Source organism: Bombina bombina, chromosome 7 (assembly GCF_027579735.1).
Source record: "Bombina bombina isolate aBomBom1 chromosome 7, aBomBom1.pri, whole genome shotgun sequence".
Lineage (NCBI taxonomy): Eukaryota > Metazoa > Chordata > Amphibia > Anura > Bombinatoridae > Bombina > Bombina bombina.
Genome location: NC_069505.1, coordinates 374,468,157 through 374,492,609, shown reverse-complemented (window position 1 = coordinate 374,492,609; position 24,453 = coordinate 374,468,157). Strand labels below are relative to the sequence as shown.

Here is a 24,453-nt window from a genome sequence, read left to right as displayed (position 1 = left end):
TTGTGCCATGTGTGTAATGACTCATATGTCACTGGTGACCTATATGTGAGTTTTTTAACATTCCAAGAGGGGTCCCATAATATGTCTGCCGGACTGTCATACCCTTCAATGTCTGCTTCTATTTTCGGCCAAATTGCCCCCTGAAAGTTCTTCCCTATAATAACTGATTGCCCCAAACTGGATGCTCGATAGTAGTCCACTAGGTTCGGAACCCCCACTCCACCCCTCTGTCTGTGTTGTGTCAACAGCTGTGACGCTATTCTCGCCTTCCCATCCCCTCTCAGGAAACGGAGTAAGTCAGATTGTAGGGACTTCAGTTCTGCTAGAGGGATCCCAATCGGCAGAGCTCTAAAAAGATACAAAATCCTGGGCAGGACGTTCATTTTTATAACCAACAATCTCCCATACCATGAAAATCTACCCTTTTTCCAGTTGTTTAAATCCCTCCTAATGACTTTGTATAGAGGTATATAGTTTAGCCCATATAAATCCGAGAGAGTGTTATTTAACTTAACCCCCAAGTAGGTAATATGGCTTTTGCCCATGTGAGATTGAAATTCAGTTCAATCGACTTTTTTGTATGAGGTGGAAGACCTATCGATAATGCCTCACATTTATCCATGTTAACTTTGTAGCCTGAAATCTCTGAGAATTTCCCCAGGATATCGTATAGGTTAGGTAATGAGAGCAGAGGTTTGGTCAACGTTAGTAGAACGTCATCAGCAAATAGTGTCAATTTATATTCACTGTCTTTCACCCGTACCCCTGACACATCTAACGATTGCCTAATAAGCGCAGCGAGAGGTTCTATACTGATGGCAAACAAGAGTGGCGAAAGTGGGCATCCCTGACGGGTACCATTTAAGATATCAATGGTCCTAGAAATGTACCCCGCTGCTCCTACAACCGCTGTTGGTCTTGAGTATATAGCTTGAAGTGCCTTTATAAATGCTCCCTTAAACCCCATATTATCCAAAACCTTAAACATAAAGGACCAGTCAACCCTATCAAACGCCTTTTCTGCGTCGAGTGATAGCAATAGTGCTGGCGTCTTAGTTTGCATTAAATAATCCACTAGGGTCAAGATTCTTCTCACATTGTCCGGTGCCTCCCTCTCTCTAATGAATCCCACTTGGTCCCCATGAATTAATTAACTTAAGTCTGTTGGCTATAATTTTTGTAAATATTTTGAGGTCTGTATTAATTAGAGAGATGGGTCTATAATTTTTGCAGTGTTTCGGATTCTTTCCTGCTTTGGGTAGTACCACTATCTTGGCTTGTAACATATCTCTGGGTAATTCCCCTCCCGCAAGTATCCCATTGAAAAAACTCAACAAGTATGGTAAAAGCTCTCTCCTAAATAATTTATAGTATTCCCCTGTTAGGCCGTCTGGGCCCGGCGCTTTACCCGTTTTAAGGTCTTTTATTACTGTCAATATTTCGATAGCTGTGATATCAGCATTGAGTGTTGCTAGGTCTGATTCCAAAATTGATGGTAATTTCGCCTGCCCTAGGAGATTGTTCGTCTGCCGCGTGAGATCCCCCCAGCCACCTTTTTCCCATCGTAAAGATTCTCATAATATTGAGCAAAGGTTTCCGTAATCTCCTGAGGATTCGAAGTGGGGGTTCCGTCCTGCCTGTAAATAGAGGGTATTGCGAAAAGCTTAGTTCTCTCCCTCAACTTATAAGCGAGATATTTGTCTGGCTTGTTAGCATACACATAATAGTGTGCCCTTAGCCTCAGGGCGGCGCAAATTGAATTTTCATTCAGTATAGTGGCCAGTTCCTGTCGTTTAGACTGGAGGGCTTTGTGTATCCCCAAGGATAGGGTGCGTCTGTGATCTCGCTCAAGCTTCTCTACCTCTCTTTGAAGTGTGTGCACTAATTGTGTAGAACGTTTTTTCATCATCGAATTCTCCTTGATGAGTAAGCCCCTTAGCACCGGTTTGTGTGCAGCCCAAATCATCAATGGGTTACCTGTTGTCCCTACATTCACTTGCCAATACTCTTTCAGTGCTATTTTTATCCTCTCATAAACTGCTGGATTCTTAAGTAGTGTTGGATTGTATGTCCATGATCTAGGCCTAGTAAAGTCTAAAATCCCTGCCAATTCCAGAATCACTAGCGAGTGATCTGACCAGACACAGGGTTGCGTGCTGGAAGCAACTAAGTTAGTAGATAAAGTCTGACTCACAAAAATATAATCTAAAGTAGAGTACGAGTTATGTGCTGGTGAATAATATGTGTGTTCATGACTAGAGTTGCCCACCGCTTCCCATGAGTCTAAAAGATTATGGGCCCCTAACGATTCTCTGATCGATTTAACAATAGCATTGTGGCGATGTTGTTTACTAGACTGTCCTTTAGTTCCCTCCCCCGAAAAGGAGGCCATAGAGACATTAAAATCTCCCCCCAAAATTATCCTATCTTGCGACCACTGAGTGAGGCGTTGCGAAATTGTGTCGAAGAAAGCATTCTGTATCTCATTGGGTGCATATACATTGCATAAAGTGACCCTAGTGTTCTGGAGTGTGCCTCTTACTATCACAAACCTCCCTTCTGTATCCGTAATTACACTCTCTTGTATAAAGTCTAAAGATTTGTGTATCAAGATTGTCACCCCCCGTTTTTTTGAATCTGTCATAGAGTGGAAATGATGGGGAAATTGCTGTGTCCAATATCTTGGAATTGTCTGGGTTATAAAGTGCGTCTCCTGAAGAAATATAATGTTTGCCTTTATCCCTAAATAGTGCGTCATTGCCGTGCGTCTTTTGGTATCTGAATTTAAACCTCTGGCATTATGGGAAATTAGTTTTATATTATGTGACATGTGTAAACCTTACCATCTGAATCCCTAGCCTCCCTGTAAAACTCACCTCATGAAATCTGGCTGAAGTCCAGATAACCCCTTTTCTGCCAATATTCCCCAATACCTGAGTTCCCCTCTGGCTCCGATAGTTCCTCAATCCCCTTCCTCTGTCCCTGTTAGGAAACACCTGGTGTAAAAGAACCTTAAATAAATAACACCCCAAAAAAAAAAGAAAACATGATAACTTAACCTTTGTCAATTCTGGCATACTTCCAAAACAATGTTTACCTAAGTGCAGATAACATCATCTTATACGCATTGTAGCAACACATTTCTCTAAAGTATAGGTAAGAAGAAAAAGAAGAGAAAACATGGCATGACAATAATTTTAACAGTTAAAAGTGAAACTATTATTTTTAGTAAACTCAGGAACAAATACAACATCTGCAGCTAACTGTCCATCGCTGCTACCTGCTGTGGGAAAAAAAAAAAAAAAAAGGAACATAACCAGGAGAAATGTCTATATCCACAATTATATTTTTCTTGCTTGTAGATGTGATCTCCTGGGTAAAATCCATAATGAGACAGTTCTTCCCTCCCCCATCCCAACTGTGGCAACTGGTAAGCAACATATCACAACAAAAAACATACCACTTGCATAAAAGTCTTTATACTTATCTGACCCCTGGTATGTGTCCTTGCACTCCACTTTAGATCAGATCCAGTACCTCCATCGCCACCGGATTGTGTCCATTCGGAAGAGGAAAGGAAAAAAAAAAGGGAGACCTCCAACTCAGTAATCCTTAAATGTATGCTGTGGTGTTCAGGTCTTTCGCCTCTTCTCTGGTATCTTAATCCATTGCCTCTGACGAGGTTTTCCTCCCTGAATGGATTGTTCAGAGGTAGCTTCCTGCTGTAGTATGGCTGGTGGATCCATCTTCATCCTCCGACACGTTTCTGGGATCTCTTGGGGGTCTTTGATAGAAAATGTCCTGTTTTCCCATGTTATGTGGAGAGCAAATGGAAAGCCCCAGCGGCATGCAACTTGGTTCTTCCTCAACAGTGAGGTAAACGGTCTGAGGGCACTTCTCCTCTGTAGAGTCCTCAAGCAGAGATCTTGAAAGAACTGAATGATTTTCCCCTGGTATTTAAAGGTGGGATTCTTACTAGCCGCTGTTAGTACTTCTTCCCGCTCCTTAAAACGAAGCATCTTAATAATGACATCCCTGGGGGGTTCTTCCCCCTTAGGTTTAGGCCGAAGTGCCCTGTGTGCCCTTTCCATTTGAAAGCTATCCTCTCCACCTGAGCCGGTGATGTGCCGGAACAGGTTGAGCAAATATGTATTCAGATCTTTAGGGCCTATCGCTTCTGGAACCCCTTTTAGTCGCAGGTTAGATCTTCTGCTGCGGTTCTCTAGGTCATCAAGTTTGTCATAGATATCTTCTATTTCCAATTGTTGGGAAGTAACTTTGTCTGTTATAGCATTTAAATCCTCCACCATTGTATCGCCACTCTCTTCCAGAGAGTTAACTCAAGACCCCAGATCAACTATTTCTTGCTTTAATTCTGAAATACTGTTAGTTACTGAGTTTTGGAAAGTTTCCATCTTTGCTAGCAATCTCTCAAAATTGATATTAATGTCCTGCTTGGAAACAAGGTGATCTAGGTCTGCTTTAGTTATGGGTCTAGAGTCCTCTGATCTATCTTTAAGGCCCTCCTCTGCCTCTCCCTCCTCCTCCGAATCCTGTGGTTGAGGATCAGATAATTTATCACCTTTCACAGGTTTGAAAAAGAGGTTAGCTGTAGATTGCTTGTTTAAGGAAGTTGCTTTAGAGTTCTTTCTGGCAGCCATCTTGCCTGTGGCGTAATATAATGATGTTCAAAAGGGCAGTCTAGCGCTATATAAAAGGGACACCTCCGCCTGTTGTCTGATCAAGGATGGAAAAGAGACCTCCTCACACCCCTCTCAGTATATAGTGCCTCTTAAAAGGCCAGAGTGTCACCAAGTATCCAACATGTATATGATAGAGTATTGCTTAATATCATTGTAGCTCCATGAGGTCCCTGTAAATCAGTGCTGTCACATATGTAGTATAAAGTGTGGGTTCCTACATAGTCTCTATCAAATATCCGGATCCATGTTAGTGAGGAAGCCTCTACTCAATTACTTTGCAGAACTTGCTGCGTATATGTAGGCCCGGGACCCAGGCTACTCCCTCCACGCCCTGGGTTTCTATACAGTTCATGGGCTAATGAGAGTTACATCCTCTGCGTTGCAGAGCCCCTTATTTCCTGAGCAGGCCCTTAAATAGTTGCCCCTCACTGTCGTCTGCTCCGTAACAGCCCCCAGGTTAACTAGCACTTACCGGCCGTTTCTTCCAAGGCACCAGACGTTCCGGTGCTTAGGAGCTGCAAAGGCTGTGTCCTCCGTGGCCTCCGGTCTCCCCCACTGCTCTCCGCCTCTAACATGCACACGGAGCTCTTTACTGCTCTCCCGGCTCCTCTGCCGGTCTCCTCAGGCGCTCTGCGCTCCCAGCCTCTGAGAGCCGTTTAGTGTGCGATGCCACGTGAGTTGTAGCAATGACGCCCAGGCCGCATCTGTATCATCCTCCACTGAATGGCAGGTCGTGTCCAAGTGGTTGCAGCTCTCCCCAGTTCACTCCAGCTGCTTCTGTCTGCCTATGTCTTCCTTGTAGCAAGTGTATATGCCACCTACATCACTTTATATGTCGCTATATCTAATGTTCTGCACGGAGCTCCACTCCTATGCAGCCATTCTCTAGCTCCGTTAGGCTCCGCCTCTTTGTATTTTTTTTAAAAGGTTAAAGAGCTGATTTCTTTGCGGCAATGCCCCACAAAAGGCCCTTTTAAGGGCCATTTGTAGTTTATTGTAGGCTAGGGGTATTTTTGTTTTGAGGGGCTTTTTTATTTTAATAGGGCTATTAGATTAGGTGTAATTCTTTTTTATTTTTGATAATGTTGTTTGTTTGTTTTTTTGTAATTCAGTGTTTTTTATTTTTTGTAATAGGAAGGCATCCTTGGTGGATTTTTTCCTTGCCCACAATTATGGGCTATTATTATTATTATTCTTTCTTTATTTATAAAGCGCCAACAGATTCTGCAGTGCTGTCCATGGGTAACAAAGATAAAAGAGCAGTACAATATGAGACACCAGACTAAATTTAACAAATAAATACAGGGGGAATTGGGAGCCCTGTTCCCATGGGAACTTACAATCTAAATGGGTAGGGAGATGAGAAACAGGAGGTGGGGACTGCAAAGGTGGGAATGATGTTAGTATGGAGTTAGATGAGGGCAACTATTAGGCAAGTGGAATTCATGTGTTACTGATTTGGAGATAGGCTTCCCTGAACAAGAAGGATTTTAGGGAGCGTTTCCATGAGGAGAGGTTGGGGGAATTTCTGACAACTCGAGGAAATATGTTCCAGAGGGTTGGTGCCGCACAAGAGAAGTCCTGTAGTCTAGCATGGGATTGGGAGGAGGTGATGGTAAAAGAGGCAAGAAGTAGATCGTTGTTGGATCTTAGGGGATGGGCTTGAGTATATTTGTTGATGAGTGAGGACAAGTAGGGGGGGGCTGCATTGGTAAGGGCATTGTAGGTCAGGGTGAGAATTTTGAATTTAATTCTGCTGTGAATGGGGAGCCAGTGAAGGTACTCACAGAGGGGTGCAGCGGATACAGAGCGTCGGGAGAGGTGGATTAGCCTAGCAGAGGAATTTTGGAGGAAGGCCAGTTAGTAGGTTATTACAGTAGTCAAGCCGGGAAATTACCAGGGAATGGATTAGCTGTTTAGTAGTTTCAGCACTCAAAAAGGGACGAATTTTGGAGATACTGCATAGGTGGTAGCGACACGATGAAGAGAGGGATTGGATGTGGGGTATGAAGGAAAGATTAGAGTCAAGTGTAACTCCTAGGCAGCGGACTTGGGGTGATGGGAGATAGTGGTGTCACCAACAATGATAGTAAAGTTAGAAACTGGAGTAGAATTAGATGGGGGAATTAGAAGAAGCTCAGTCTTGGAGATTTTGATTTTTAGGTGGTGAGAGGCCATCCAAGAAGAAATGCTAGATAAGCAGACACTGATGTGAGAAAGGACAGAAGGAGAGAGTGCAGGGGGGATAGGTAGATCTGAGTATTATCAGCATAGAGGTGATAGTTGAAGCCATAGCCACTGATAAGTTTACCCAGTGAGAAAAACCACTGGGTAAACTTATATGTCCACAGCACTATTATTCAAATATGAAAGTCTTTATTTGACAAAAAACAAGCAACGTTTCGTGATAAATATCACTTAATCATGATTAAGTGATATTTATCATGAAACATTGCTTGTTTTTTTTGTCAAATAAAGACTTTTATATTTGAATAATAGTGCTTTGGACATATATACTTTGGTGGATGATAAAGGTAGAACAGGCAGTTTCCACAGTCTTCACATGCATTATCTGGTTTTCAGCGGCTGTTCAATTACAAGGACTACACAATTATGGGCTAGATTACAAGTGGTGCGGTATTATTTTTTTGCGCAAACTCCATCGCATTTTCACATTCCCCATAGAAGTCAATGGAAGTCAATGGAGAAAATAATTGTTACAAAAACTACCCATTGCGCAAGCAACATAATATATTCGTATTAGTAAATGTAAAATATTTACAGTAAATACATAGTTAAAATCTTTATTAAATATGAGCTACTTAATGGCAAAGGTCTATATATGTGTACATATATATTGTTTTTATATGTGTATATATGTCTGTCAATACATATATACACATATAAATACATTAATATATTTGTACACATATATAGACATATATATATATATATATATATATATATATATATATATATATATATATATATATATATACACACATACAAATACATATTTAGCAATGTTAAAGCCATTTGCCTGCATTTTTTTTCTAACACCTGAGATCTCCTATCTTTGAGCCCTTATAACTTTTTTTGTGCAATATTTTTTTAAATAATTGTTATTAGATAGTGTTAATATGAGTGTAATTGTAGCTTGCAATTTTATTTTTGAGGTGTTTTCTGCAAGTTTTTTGTTTAAAAAAACAGTTAGCCACAGCTCTGAGATTGCAGTAAGGATTGAAGCGTAAATGGCGATTGCTCTAGTGCAATCGCAATTTTGCTCCCCTTGTAATATCAGCACAATGAAAATGTCTCACAAAAACACGATTATGCAAGCGCAAAACTGCACCTCACTTGTAATTTAGCCCTAAATTTGTAAGCTTCTTGATGCAAAGCACCACTCCCATATTACAATAATAAAGAATTACACATCAGTACTAGATACAGGTGGCCCTCGTTTTACAACAGTTCAATTTACACCGTTTCAGAATAACAACCTTTTTTTCCAGTCATGTGACTGCTATTGAAAAGCATTGAGAAGCAGTGCATTTATTAAAATAGCCAATAGGTGGAGCTGTCTGCTTGTGTTGCAGCAAAGCCAAGCAAGCTGAAATTAATCAGTTTAACCAGACCTGAGCTATCGAGCAGATTTCATAGGAACACGATCTTCCCGTCTATAAATCAGTCCAGATTGGAATGCATAGAAAGAACTGTTTGCAGAAAAATGCAAGTGAAGTCTGTGTTGTGTGATTATTTTATTAGGTTTATAATGCTGCTTAGCATTTAAAGTCTTCATTTCAATGCTTTCAAAATAATGTATTAGGTGTTACTTATGACAATTTTGAGAGGGGCCTGGAACCTATCTCTCTCACTTCTTATTGACTTACATTATAAACTGGGTTTCAATTTACAATGGTTTCAATTTACAACCATTCCTTCTGGAACCTAACCCCGGCGTAAACTGAGGGCTACCTGTACATTGTATTAGGAGATTGCCCCTTATAGTGCCATTGTTTTTTTTTTTTTTCTATATTGCACTATTGCGAGTTAGCTGAGCCAATGACAAAAAGGTGTATATTTTCAGCCACCAATTAGGTGCATTAATGCTACAGAGCCTTCCTATGTATGCTTTTCAACAAAGGATGGCAAGATAATGAAGCAAAATAGATACTAGAAGTAAACTGGAAAGTTGTTAAACATTTTTTCAGAAAGAGCATTTCATTTTAGTTGCATGTCCCTTTAAGATAGTGATTGTGATATTTTCTTTGAAGTTCCATTTATTGTGAAAAGAAGTAAAAATGCTTTAATAGCTGCAAATGTAAAAGCCAAGATAAGGGAAAGCCTTCTTGGTAAAGGTATTGTGAACAAAGAATCCCTAGAAATGACTAATTATATGCTTCAAAGGAGCAACTCCCTTAAAGGCATTTTCCTTTGTTGACATGAACAAAACAAAAAAACTTGATTGGGTCATCTGGAGTTGAAAATAATTACCTGACTCTCATGAAAACAGTTAAACCCTTTTGGCACAAGTTAGCAGGTCTGGCCCCACTTCCTGTCAACAGTTTCTCAGCATCCTGGATTTAAAGGAACAGTGTACTGTAAAGTTGGTTTCCCCTTAAAGGGACATGAAACCTAAAATTTGTCTTACATGAATCAAGAAAGAGCATACCATTTTATACAACTTTACAATTTACTTCTATTATCTAATTTGCTTCATTCCCTTGAAATGCTTTGTTGAAAGGCATACCTAGAAAGGCTCAGGAGCTTGGATCTAGCTGCTGATTGGTGGATAAACTTTTATGCCCATTTTAATTGGCTTACAAATGTGTTCAGCTTGCTCCCAGGAGTGCATTGCTGCTTCTTCAATAAACGATACCAAGCAAATGAAGCAAAATTGATTAGAGAAGTAAATTGTAAAGTTGTTTAAAAAATGTATAGTCTATCTGAATTATAAAAGAAAAAGATTGGGTTATATGATGTTCCTTTAATGTGTTCCCAATGGCTTGTTATACCAGAAGCAGCATATAAAATGGATGAGAAAATGCTCCTTTGGATTTATCTATGTATATGAAATAACTGGTTTTGTTCTTTGACACCACAACCCATTAAAATTGGCTGAGTTTACAGGGGAATCAGAACTGTGTGCCAAAGCCCAATACTTAAAGGGACATAAAACCCAAACTTTTTCTGTCATTAATTCAGACAGAACATACAATTTTAAACAACTTTCCAATTTACTTCTATTAACACATTTTCTTTGTTTCTTTTTCTATCCTTTGTTGAAAAGCAGGAAGATAGGTTCAGAAGTGTGCACGTGTATGTAGTACTATATGGCAGCAGTTTTGCAACAGTGTTATCCATTTGCAAGAGCACTAGAGGGCAGCACTATTTCCTGTCATGTAGTGCACAAGACGTGCACGCTACCTACCTAGGTATCTCTTAGGTATCAAATGAGAGCTAAGCAAATTAAAGAGACACTAAACCTAATTTTTTTCTTTCATGATTCAGACAAAGCATGCAATTTTAAGCAACTTTCTATTTTACACCTATTATCAATTTTTCTTTATTCTCTTGGTATTTTTATTTGAAAAAGCAGGAATTAAAGTTTATGAGCCGGCCCATTTTTGGTTCAGAACCCTGGATATCGCTTGCCGATTGGTGATTACATTAAACCACTAATCAGCAAGCACTACTCAGGTGCTGAACCTAAAATGGGCCGGCTCCTAAGCTTTCATTCCTGCTTTTCAAATATAGATACCAATAGAACTAAGAAAAATTGATAAAAGCAGTAAATTAGAAAGTTGCTGAAAATTGCTGCTCTATCCGAATCATGAAAGAAAACATTTGGGTTTAGTATCCCTTTAAATAATAGAAGTAAATTGGAAACGTTATTAAAATTGTATTCTCTATCTGAATCATGAAAAAATTTGGGTTTCATTTTCCTTCAATTGAAAATGTACATTTTATTACTTATTTCTCCTACCTCCCACTGGAAGTGACATTTATTTATGCTGGCTCTGTTTACATAGCTTTTTTTATAGCCAATACTTAAGTATGGACGTTTTCAGTATAGATAGGAACACCACTGGCAAAATCTGTTATTTCAAATACTAAATTAAAGGTGAAAGATATATTTGTAAACCATTTAATATATTCTAGCAAGTAAAGGGGATAATTGGCAACAAATTAAAGGGAAGAAACTTTTACAGCACAATGTTCCTTTAAAGGCTTTCTGGTCCACCATGACTCACCTTGCTCTGCCTAGAACCCACCAGCCACAAACCGCTGGTGGACTACTGCCCTCAAGTATCCTAACCTACCCATCGCAGAAAAGCCACTGGGAATAGTTGGGCGAATCATAACATATTTACAAGTAAAAACATTAAATTAAAGGGAAACTGAACCCAATTTTTTTCTTTCGTGATTCAGATAGAGCATGCAATTTTAAGCAAATTTCTAATTTACTCCTATTATCAAATTTTCTTCATTCTCTTGCTATCTTTATTTGAAAAGCAAGAATGTAAATTTAGATGCCGGACCATTTTTGGTGAACAACCTGGGATAATAAACAAGTGCTGTCCAGGGTCTGAACCAAAAAATAACTTAGATGCCTTATTTTTCAAATAAAGAAAGCAAGAGAACAAAGAAAAATTGATAATAAATTAGAAAGTTGCTTAAAATTGCATGCTCTATCTGAATCACGAAAGAACAAATTTGGGTTCAGTGCCCCTTTAAGTCTCCTTAGCAATGTTATTGGCTTAGTTTTCAAACATGCCTTTTAAAAATGTTCTACCTTTTAAATGTGCCCTCAATAATCCTTTACACCTTCTAGAGCAGAGATTTTCAAACCTATCCTCAGACCTCTCTCCTGAAAATCTGGCCTGTTAGGGAGGCCTGACAGTAGGTTTGAAAACCAGTGTTCTAGAGTGTATTAGATGGTTTAGAAATAGTTTGTTATTTAAAATAGCTGCTTTTACCTGGTGAAATCACCGGCTATACTACAGAATTTGATACTACAAGAATGGTTACAGAAAATCTATGTAAACAAGGGGCATCAGAAGACATTGACCACACCAATGCAGGGGGGGAAGGGGAGCCCAGTTCTTTATAAAAGGTTATTAATTTACCATCTTGACATACAATAAGCTGCTATCTGTTGTCTGTCTGAGTACACTGTCTCTTTAAATTACAGGTGAAGCCAGCATAAAATCATGTAGTACCTTGAGATTGTACCATAACATGTTTAATCACACGCAGTGCAAACATTTACAATATACAACTTTCCAATTTCTGTTAAAAAAACAGTGCAGCCTCCAGACATCTGCCATACCCTTAAAGTGAATGTAAATTTTGATGCTAAAGTGCCCGTTTTTTAAAAATTCGATTAAAAACAGGGGGACTTTAATTAATCAAAATTTACATTTCACTCCTGTTGTAAAACAAAATTTACCTTTTAATCTTGACAGCAGCTCCAGCTTCCTTCACCCGTTGCAAAGCCTCTTCCTGGGTCTAAAATGAGGAATCCGGCTTCCTCCAATCACGGCATTGAATCAGACACTGATTCCCCAGGGGGAGGAAGCTGTGATTGGAGGATGAGCTATCCATCATTTCTGACATCAGAAATGGCTTGCGACAACGGAGGAAGCTGGAGCTGCTGTCAAGTTTAAAAGGTAAGTTTTTTTTCACTACGAGTGAAATGTAAATTTTGATGAATTAAAGTGCCCCTGATTTTAATCAAATTTTTCAAAACTGGGCATTTTAGCATCAAAATTTACATTCACTTTAAGCATACCATAATATGCTCTCATGCAAGGTGCTAAGGTTTAGTTAGATACCAAGAGAAAGAGATGCATTTCATAATAGAAGTAAAAGTATGGGGTTAATATCTAAATCTTAGATAATCTACTTCACATTATAAATAGAAATTTAAAGGAGCTACTTTCCAATTTACTTTAATTATCAAAATGTACACAATCTTATATTTACACCTTTTTAGGCACCAGTTTCTACTGAGCATGTGCAGGAATTCACAGACTATATGTATATGCATTTTGTGATTGGCTGCTAGCTGTCACATGATAGGAAAATTAAACTAATTTTAAAAGTTTTCAGGAAAAAAAATCTACTACTCATTTGAAATTCAGACTAAGGGGGTTTGCATTATCTTTGTATTAAGCATTTATTGATTATTGCAATTGTACTGTATTTAGTGGTCCTTTAAAGGGACATGAAACCCAAAATTGTTCTTTCATTATTCAGATAGAGAACACAATTTTAAAAAACTTTCTAATTTACTTCTATTTTCTAATTTGTTTCATTTTCTTGGTATCATTTGTTGAAGGAGCAGCAATTTACTAATGGTTTCTAACTGAACACATGGGTGAGCCAATGACAATCGATATATATATGCAGCCACCAATTAACAGCTAGAACCTAGGTTCTCTGCTGCTCCTGAGTTTGCCTATATAAAACTTTCAGCAAAGGATAACAAGAGAATGAAGCAAATGAAATAATAGAAATAAATTGGAAAGTTGTTTAAAATTGTGTTATCTATCTGAATCATGAAAGAAAATTTTTGGGTTTCATGTCCCTTTAAAGGGACACTGAACCCAAAGTTTTTCTTTCACGATTCAGATAGAGCATGAAATTTTAAGCAACTTTCTAATTTACTCCTTTATTTGAAATGCAAGAATGTAAATTTAGATGCCGGCCCATTTTTGGTGAACAACTTCGGTTGTCCTTGCTGATTGGTGAATACATTCATTCACCAATAAAAAAAAGTGCTGTCCAGAGTTCTGAACCAAGAAAAAAAGCTTAGCTGCCTTCTTTTTCAAATAAAGATAGCAAGAGAATGAAGAAAAATTGATAATAGGAGTAAATTAGAAGCTTAAAATTGCATGCTCTATCTGAATCACGGATGAAAAAATTTGGGTTCAGTGTCCCTTTAAGTATTGTTTTTTTTTTGTTTTTTTAAATTGTAAGTGAACCTAGGCAAAGCAGTATATCTGATAAGTAGAATATATACAGAACATAATAATATGAAGGGAAGGATGTAGATACATTTGTATTCAGAGTGTTATAGGTATTTTAAAGGGACAGAAAACTCAATTTTTAATAATTGGTTAGATCACAAGTTTGCAGCAGCATCTGCACAATCAATATAGGGTTATGAAACCCAAAACTGTCCTTTTGTGATTCAGACACAACATGCACTTAAAAAAAAAAAATCCAGTCTACTTCTATTATTATTCTCATGTTATTGTTTATTGAAGAAATATCTAGGTAGGCTTCTGAAGCACTGCCTGAGACAAAATAATGCTGCCATCTAGTTCTTTTGCAAATGCATAACATTCATTCAAAACTGCTGCCATTTAGTGCTTCAGACATTGTGAGCGCTCTGGAGCTTGCATCCTTGCTTTTCAACAAAAGATGCCAAGAGAACAGACAATTTGGCAATATAATTAAATGGTTGTTTAAATTTGCATGCTCTAAAAAAAATTGGTGTTTCACGTCCCTTTAAAAGCATTCTTCCAAAGCTGTTGCTATATAGGGTTCCAGACACGTGCACACTCATGAGCCTACCTACTTTCTTTTCTAGAAACGATAACAAGAAAACAAAGTACATTGGATAAAATAAATAAATCGGACAGTTCTGTTTAAACGTATACACTCTTTATGTCTTTTTTAATATATTAATATGGAAGAGGTGAGATGTACGTGCGCCGATTTATGTCTAGTGAGAGATGATGCAAAGTACTGGTCCTGATGGTGTTCTGTGGGACGCAAAGGGTGCATAGCAAGAGGTATGAAACTTTTATATCTTCATAAACAAATATGGATGGGTACGTTTTACACATCTGTATTGTGGGAAGAGAAGGGTATTAGTGATGGTGTCTGTTGTAGATGGGAATATTCTGATATTAGTATGAAATAGGAGGCACATGTCCTGGTATCTGTGTTTTAGGATGGAAAGAATATAAAGTACATACCTTAAAGGGACATAAAATCCAAACATTTTTTTTAATGTTTTATAGAGTGTACATTTAAAAAAAATATTTTCAACTTATTTCTGTTATCAGTCACCTTGTTCGTTTGGAATCATTTGTTAAAGAGCAGGTGGCTGGAGCAATATATGGTAGCAGTTAAAGGGACAGTCTACACCAGAATTTTTATTGTTTTAAAAAGATAGATAATCCCTTTATTACCCATTCCCCAGTTTTGCATAACCAACACAGTTATAATAATATACTTTTAACCTCTGTGATTATCTTGTATTTAAGCCTCTGCAAACTGCCCCTTTATTTCAGTTCTTTTGACAGACTTGTAGTTTAGCCAATCACTGCCTGCTCCCAGATAACTTCACATGCACGAGCACAGCGTTATCTATATGAAATACGTGAACTAACACCCTCTAGTGGTGAAAACTGTTCAAATGCATTCTGAAAAGAGGTGGCCTTCAAGGTCTAAGAAATTAGCATATGAACCTCCTAGATTAAGCTTTCAACTAAGAATACCAAGAGAACAAAGCAAAATTGGTGATAAAAGTAAATTGGAAAATTGTTTAAAATTGCATGCTCTATCTGAATCATGAAAGTTTATTTTGGCCTAGACTGTCCCTTTAAATATTTGCAAGAACACTAGGTGGCAGCAGTGTTTCCTGTCATGTACTGCTTCAGATTTGTGATCTCTTCAACCATTAGAATAAAGTAAATTTGATATAAGAAGTAAATTGGAACCTTTTGCTAAAATGGTATGCTCTGTCTGAATTACAAAAGAAAAAATGTAGGGTTTTATGTCCCTTTAATGCCATATATAAATAGGAGCTAAGTGGTATGTTCCTGTAGAACAGTGTCTCTCAACCTTTTTTTGTAGCAAGCACCCCTACAGGCATACATTATTGCCCTAAGTACCCCAGCTTCAACGCATAGCTATAATTGGGTTATAAAACAAGAGACACTAATGCATATCCCAGAATGTGACAAATTTGTATCAGATGTCATTTTCTGTTTTCAGCCGTTAATTTTAAAATCCAGTTTTACTAAATTGAAATGCAGCAAATGTTTGGAAATATTGGACCACAAATATGTAAAAAAAAAATGTAAAAAAAAATCACCTTTTAAAAACATATTCATATTGCAATGACAACAATGTTGCATCTAACGTCATCGCATACGCAACTTCTCAGCTCATGTCATTGTGACACACTTGGGTATAGAACAATATACCTGGCACATTTCACCATGAAATATTTTCTTTGTTATAGATTACTGTGGTCCTATATCTAGCATGTGTCTCTGTGAGACTTTTTCACAGCGCTATACACTATTTCCTGTGACAAATTTAATATTTCTAAACTAAAGTCAAATTTCACTAAGAATCTCCCTATCTGATTACAGATGAATCAGTCACAGTATGTGAGCAGCTGAGTAACCCAGGCACGGAAATAGAATCTGACCTGTTAGAGGTGATTGAAGGTAGAACTGAGAAACAATGGTTCTGTGATAAGTTAAATGCATTACCTTAGCTGCATCAGGGCAAACAATATAGATATATAATTAAAGGGCAAGCTACTGAGTACCCTTTGCCAAAGTTCCAGTTACCCACAGGGGTATAGGTACCACAGGTAAACAAACAAGGGTGTAGAAAGATGGCAATGTCACCTGAGATTTTGCATAAGAAGAAGGTAAGGGGTACGTGTCCTTTTGTCTATGTACAAGTAAGAGATAAGGGGTTGTGTCCTGATGAATGTGTATAAGAGGAAGGTGAATTATAGGTGTCCTTTTGTCTATATGTAAGGAGAAGGTTTGTGATAAGTATATATATTGAGAGTTATTGCCTACCTGCCTTGATATTTTATTTGGATCCAGCGAACAGAATGTGTCTGGTATAAGAGTAATAAAAAGCAAGTGAACAATACTATAAATAAATAAATAACTAAAACAAAGACTTCCTTATGAGAAACAATGAGTGAATAAGGCAGATTCTATATGAACAGGTCTGACAGCAGTTTCAGTATAGCCCTCTGAGCTACAAATAACCTTTTTTTGGTTAAAGTATATTAAAACCACATTCTGTTCTTCTCCTCCCCCGTTAACATTCCTTTTGTGCTGTAAAGCTTTTCTTCCAAATTTACAAAGGGGATTGTCAAGAGTCATGGATTGCAACCATTTCTGTTCTTACCTTCTGTTTGGGTCAAATCCTGGCCATGTCCAATTCCCACCAGGAGTACCACACAGTAGCAGATAAAAGTTTTCATCTTGAATGCAGAAAGAGGTTAATCTTTCACATTCACCAAGAATGTTATAAACTGTACTTCTGGCATGGGAGGGGCAGACTGAGGAGGGGTTTTCTCAGGTAAGACCTCCCCATTCACCTGTTACCTGACTTGAAACTTGAAGCAAGTGCCAAGCTATTCAGTCTCTCCAAGGGTCACAACTGTGATTGTTATCTCAAGATGATTTGGAAATATGAATAGAAAACAAAGCAAACTGAAACAAAGTTGAGACATCTCATGTTCCGCTCACATCATGTACCCAAAAAAAAAACAAAAAAAACAATGTGTTACCTATACAAAAATAAAAATGATTGATTTGTTTCCTTCATGGGAAAAAAAACAGGCTTGACAACAATAGGTGACTTGATGATTTTACATTTGCATACAGACTTTGTTAGAATATTTTGTTACCTAATTGATAAAGCAAAATATGTAACACAAAATTCCACTGATGATAATTTAATGATTAACTATAAATGCACTGTATGACATTGTTTTAATGATTCTGATAACCAAATTTAGTTACTGAATATTTTTACTTTGTCTCTCTCTGTCTCTTTATATATATGCAGTTATATGTATATATACCATATATGCATCTCTCTCTCTCCTCTCTCTCTCTCTCTCCTCTCTCTCTCTCTCTCTCTCTCTCTCTCTCTCTATATATATATATATATATATATATATATATATATATATATATATATATATTTATATATTTATTGTTCTCTCTCCTTATATACATATGTATATATATATATATATATACATATATATGCATTTTTTTGTCTTGGTTTATCTATTACTCTCTCATATATATATATATATATAAAATCTCACAAAAGTGAGTACACTCCTCACATATTTTGTAAATATTTTATTATATCTTTTCATGTGACAACACTGAAGAAATGACACTTTGCTACAATGTAAAGTAGTGAATGAATAGCCTGTATAACAGTGTAAATTTACTGTCCCCTCAAAATAACTCAACACACAGCCATTAATGAGCACACCCCTAAGTGGAAATGTCCAAATTGGGCCCAATTAGCCATTTTCCCTCCCCGGTGTCATGTGACTCCTTAGTGTTACAAGGTTTCAGGTGTGAATGGGGAGCAGGTGTGTTAAATGTGGTGTTATCACTCTCACACTCTCTCATATTCGTCACTGGAAGTTCAACAGGGCACCTTATGGCAAAGAACTCTCTGAGCATCTGAAAAAAGAATTGTTTCTCTACATAAAGATGGCCTAGGCTATAAGAAGATTGCCAAGACCCTGAAACTGAGCTGCAGCACGGTGGGTAAGACCATACAACAGTTTCACAGGACAGGTTCCACTCAGAACAGGCCTCGCCATGGTCGACCAAAGAAATTGAGTGCACATGCTCAGCGTCATATCCAAAGGTTGTCTTTGAGAAATAGACATATGAGTGCTGTCAGCATTGCTGCAGAGGTTGAAGGGGTGGGGGGTCAGCCTGTCAGTGCTCAGACCATACGCCGCATACTGCATGACTGTCATCCCAGAAGGAAGCCTCTTCTAAAGATTACAGTATTCCAACAAGATAACGACCCCAAACACCTCCAAGACGACCACTACATTGCTAAAAAAGCTGAGGGTAAAGGTGATGGACTGGCCAAGCATGCCTCCAGACCTAAACCCTATTGAGCATCTGTGGGGCATCCTCAAACGGAAGGTGGGGAAGCACAAGATCTATAACATTCACCAGCTCTGTGATGTCATCATGGAGGAGTGGAAGAGGACTCCAGTGGCAACCTGTGAAGCTCTGGGGAACTCCATGCCCAAGAGGGTTAAGGCAGTGCTGGAAAATAATGGTGGCCACACAAAATATTGACACTTTGGGCCCAATTAGGACATTTCCACTTAGGGATGTACTCACTTTTGTTGCCAACGGTTTAGACATTAATGGCTGTGTGTTGAGTTATTTTGAGGGGACAGCACATTTACACTGTTATACAGGCTGTACACTCACTACTTTACATTGTAGCAAAGTGTCATTTCTTCAGTGTTGTCACATGAAAAGATATAATAAAATATTTTCAAAAATGTGTGGTGTATTCACTTTTGTGAGATACTGTATATATATACAGTATATAATATATATATATATATATATATATATATATAAATCCATATATTGCTTTACATGTTGCTTCCTCTCTCTCTCTAAATATAATTTAGAAATAGTTTTCTTATAACTCCTATATCTTTATCATGACTTTACTAGATTCTTACTAAATTGACAATTCTGTCTAAAGAATTCTAAAATCATTTTAATAAATTTGCTTAGACCCTACAAAACGATACTATCATAAATTCTTTCAAAGGCCCTCTTGCAAGTTTTCATACAAACTCAGATTTAGTAACTCATTCAGACAATGACATATGATAGAAGTCCTATAAAACTGGAAAACAAAAGAAAATTATGGTTCTTCACTTTTTTCTTTTGTACAATATCTAAATTATTCTCTCTCTCTTTCTCTCTCTCTCTTTTTCTCTCTGTTTGTCTGCCTCTCTTTCTCTCTATTTCTCTATCGCTCTGTATATACTGTGTGTGTGTATATATATATATATATATATATATATATATATATATATATATATATATATAGCCTCTGAGGAGAGAGGTGCTTTGCAAACAAGATTTTATTATTTTCTATCTAATCATTTATTGGGAGCTCAGACCTGGGGTCTGATCCGATATGCAGCGTCGCCCGCAAAAGCTGGCGACGACAAATTTTGCGCTGGTTTGGTATCCTATATACGGCGTAACCTAGAAGTTACGCTCTTATATTTCTGCCTTCGGCCGTAGTTTTTTGGCCCATAGACAGGTATACCAAACCAGCGCAGTTTGGTATCCAATATACAGCGTAAGGACTTACGTGGCGAAAATGGAGAAATCTTACTCCATTTTCACCTCGCCACAAAATGCAGGCGTAGTAAGCCTTATGCTGAGTATTGAAGCCCCGTAGCTCCCTAAACTACCTGCAAAATAAAACCTAATACCTAACGCATGCGCAATGTCTATCTACCTGTCAACTGCAATCCCCCTGCCGCAATCCCTAATAAAGTGTTTAAACCGCCGCTCCCGGACCCCGCCGCCACCTACATTAAATGTCTAACCCCCTAATGTGATCCCCCTACACCGCCGCCACCTACATTAAATTATTAACCCCTAATGTAATCCCCCTACACCTCCGCCATCTATATTAAAATTATTACCCCCCTAATGTGAGCAAACCCTATATTCGAGGGACGCCATATTGGATGACGTCATTTAAAGGAACCGTCATTCGTTGTCGTCGGGGAAGAAGGATGTTCCGCGCCGGAGGTCTTGAAGATGGAGCCGCTCCTCGTCGGATGGATGAAGATAGAAGATGCTGCTTGGATGAAGATGTCTGCCGGTCCGGATGTCCTCTTCTGCCCGGATAGGATGAAGACTTATGCCACTCCGGATGTCCTCTTTTGGTCCATCGGTGCCCTGCTGGGTGAACACGGCTCAAGGTAGGGAGATCTTCAGGGAGTAGTGTTAGGTTTATTTAAGTGGGGTTTGGGTTAGAGTAGGGGTATGTGGGTGGTGGGTTTTAATGTTGGGGGGGTTGTATTTTTTTTAAAGGCAAAAGAGCTGATGACTTTGGGGCATGCCCCGCAAAAAGCCCTTTTAGAATAGGGTAGGGACCTTTATTATTTTGGGGGGCTTTTTTATTTTATTAGGGGGCTTAGAGTAGGTGTAATTAGCCTAATATTCATGTAATCTTTTTTTATTTTTTGTAATTTAGTGGGGGGTTTTTTTGTAATTTAGTTTAGTTTATTTAATTGTATGTAATTGTAGGTAATTTATTTAATTAATTTATTGATAGTGTAGTGTTAGGTTTAATTGTAACTTAGGTTAGGATTTATTTTACAGGTAATTTTATAATTATTTTAACTAGGTAGCTATTAAATAGTAAATAACTATTTAATAGCTATTGTACCTAGTTAAAATAAATACAACGTTGCCTGTAAAATAAATATAAATCCTAAAATAGCTACAATATAATTATTTGTTATATTGTAGCTATATTAGGGTTTATTTTACAGGTAAGTATTTAGTTTTAAATAGGAATACTTTAGTTAATAAGATTTAATTTATTTCGTTAGATTAAAATTATATTTAATTAGGGGGGTGTTAGGGTTAGGGTTACACTTAGCTTTAGGGTTTAATACATTTATTAGAAGTAGCGGCGAGGTCCGGTCGGCAGATTTGGGGTTAATAAGTGTAGTTAGGTAGCGGCGACGTTGGGGGGCAGATTAGGGGTTAATAAATATTATTTAGGTGTCGGCGATGTTAGGGGCAGCAGATTAGGGGTTCATAGGGATAATGTAGGTGGCGGCAGATTAGGGGTTAAAAAATGTTATTATAGTGGCGGCGGTGTGGAGGGGACCTCGGTTTAGGGGTACATAGGTAGTTTAAGGGTGTTAGTGTACTTTATAGCACAGTAGTTAAGAGCTTTATAAGCCGGCGTTAGCCCAGAAAGCTCTTAACTACTGACTTTTTTTGCGGCTGGAGTCTTGTCGGCAAAGGGTCTACCGCTCACTTCAGCCAAGACCTCTAAATACCAGCGTTAGGAAGATCCCATTGAAAAGATAGGATACGCAATTGGCGTAAGGGGATCTGCGGTATAAAGTCGCGGCTTGAAAGTGAGCGTTAGACCTTTACCTACACGACTCTAAATACCAGGGGGGGCGCCAAAAGCAGCGTTAGGAGCCCTTAACGCTGCTTTTGACGGCTACCGCAGAACTCTAAATCTAGGCGTAAGTTAGGGGTGTTAGGGTTAGATAGGGTTAATATAGTTAATATATATAATATAATAACTATATTAACTATATTAACCCTAATATAATTAGGGTTAATATAGTTAATATAGGTGGCGGCGGGGGGGTCAGATTAGGGGTTAATATAGTTAATATAGGTGGCGGGCGGTGTAGGGGGTGTCAGATTAGGGGTTAATATATGTAATATAGGTGGCGGCGGGTGTAGGGGGATTAGATTAGGGGTTAATATATTTAATATAGGTGGCGGCGGTGTAGGGGGATTAGATTAGGGGTTAATATATTTAATATAGGTGGCGGCGGTGTAGGGGGATTAGATTAGGGGTTAATATATTTAATATAGGTTGCGGCGGTGTAGGGGGATTAGATACAGGTAAAAGAGCTGATTACTTTGTGACAATGCCCCGCAAAAGGCCCTTTTAAGGCTGGTAATAGAGCTGGTTACTTTGGGGCAATGCCCCGCAAAAGGCCCTTTTAAGGGCTGGTAAAAGAGCTGGTTACTTTGGGGCAATGCCACGCAAAAGGCCCTTTTCAGGGCTATTTGTAATTAGTTTAGGGTAGGGACATTTTAGTATTTTAAGGGGTAATATATTTATTATAGGTGGCGGCGGTGTAGGGGATTATATTAGGGTGTAATGTAGTTAAAATAGGTGGCTGCGGTGTAGGGGGATTAGATTAGGGGGTAATATAGTTAAAATAGATAGCGGCGGGGTAGGGGGCTTACATTAGGGGTTAATAATTTTAATTGTAGGTGGCGGCGGTGTAGGGGGATCACATTAGGGGGTTAGACATTTAATATAGGTGGCGGCGGTGTTGGGGGATTAGATTAGGGGTTAATCATTTTAATATAGGTGGCGGCGGTGTAGGGGGGGTCAGATTAGGGGGTAGTACATATAATGTAGGTGGCGGCAGGATAGGGTGCTCACATTAGGGGTTAGTATAGTTAAAATAGGTGGCGGGCGGTGTAGGGGGATCATATTAGGGGGTAATATAGTTAATGTAGCTGGCGGCGGGGTCCGGGAGCGGCGGTTTTAGGGGTTAATATATTTATTGTTAGGAGGTGAGAGGGGGGATTGCGGATAGAGGGGTATACGTGTTGGGCTATGTTTGGGAGGTGTGTTAGACAGTTACGGTGATTTTATAATTTAGTCAGTTTTTGTAGGCGGCGGCAGTTTCTAAAGTGTTGTAAGTCACTGGTGACTCCAGAAATTTGTACTTACGCAGATTTCTGGACATCACTAGTTTGTCAGACTTATGGCACTTTAGCATCTGACGGTGCCGTATATGTGATAGCTTGAGTTGCGAGCTGAAACTACGGGTGGCGCAGGTTTCCACACTTGCGCCGAAACCTGCACCGTATATCGGATCGCGCCCCTGATTTGAGACCCAGTACCCCTCTTTCATCTTTGCTCAGGGAAGACTAATGATAATTTTTCCAAGATTCTGAGTGAAGCAGGAGTAAAGTAATACCTCAGTTATGGCAATGCTCAGTTTATTATGTCAGTATCCTCACAGGTAAATCTCTCTGCCATAATTGCTCTCAGGCATCACAGGCACCCTGTCCATTAGGCCTCTAGTTATGAAAGTCTGGCGGATCAGGTCCGCCAGACCTCGCTGAATATGGCGAGCAATACACTCGCCGTATTCATCATTGCACCAGCCTCCAGCAAGGGGGTGTCAATCAACCCGATTGTACTCGATCGGGTTGTATTGTGGCGAAGTGTGTCCACCTGCTCAGAGCAGGCGGACAGGTTATGGAGCAGCGGTCTTTGTGACCGCTGCTTCATAACTGTTGTTTCTGGCGAGTCTGATGACTCGCCAGAAACACGGGGCATCAAGCTCCATTCGGAGCTTGATACATATGCCCCTTAGTCTCTACCTGAGGGGTGCAGGTATATCCGCAAGTATCTTGTGCAGTATATTTACTTGCACTGGATGGGATCTCTACTGGATCAGCATTTTGTGAGGGAGAAATGCCTCAGCAAGCTGGTAAGATACAGCGAAGGGTGCTGCAGTCCAGGTAAGTGACTCAGACACTAAACACAGTCCAGGAACTATCCCTAGTACTCTCTCTCTCTCACTCCAAACTTTCTTCTCTTTCTGTAATGCCTGGGTGACTCCTCTATAACTCTTTATACGTATCCATATGAAAAATAGAGGGAACTCACAGGTCTTTTTATAGTTGATTATTTATTTATTCAGTAAAAAATGACATAATTCAGGTCGACGTTTCGGCTCCACAATTGAGCCTTTTTCAAGACAATCTTAGTTTTTATGTGTGGCTTGTTACACATCGCCATATCCAAATGCTGGTTCTGAGGGTGTTCATATAGACTGTTGTATTTTGGTAAATACATTTGTTACTTAACACTTTGGAACATATCTTTATTTCCATTTATTTTAGTTTTGCCTATTATTTTGGACTCATGTCTGTACCCCATCTAAAATGACTGACCCATTGGAAGAAACCCCAGGAAACATACTTTAGTCAATTTTCCCTGTTTATTATGCAAAACTGTTCCACTGGACCAAATTAACGAGTTATGTGCCAATTGTGTCCCACATCTTTAATTCGCAATCCATAATCTTGTCAGTATGGCACCTTGCAGACATTCAGTGCCCATGCTTATGTACTGTATGTGG

General features: G+C 38.7%; 1 protein-coding gene across 1 annotated transcript in view; it reads right to left on the bottom strand.

The window, feature by feature from the left end:
* LOC128666472 (WAP four-disulfide core domain protein 2) overlaps positions 1-17,037 on the bottom strand; it is a 186,236-nt gene extending 169,199 nt beyond the window's left edge. The window contains exon 1 of the mRNA XM_053721090.1: positions 16,887-17,037. Within this exon, the coding sequence (XP_053577065.1) occupies positions 16,887-16,962 (76 nt within the window). The 5' untranslated portion in view covers positions 16,963-17,037. The remainder of the gene's footprint in view (positions 1-16,886) is intronic.
* Positions 17,038-24,453: the final 7,416 nt, after the last annotated feature.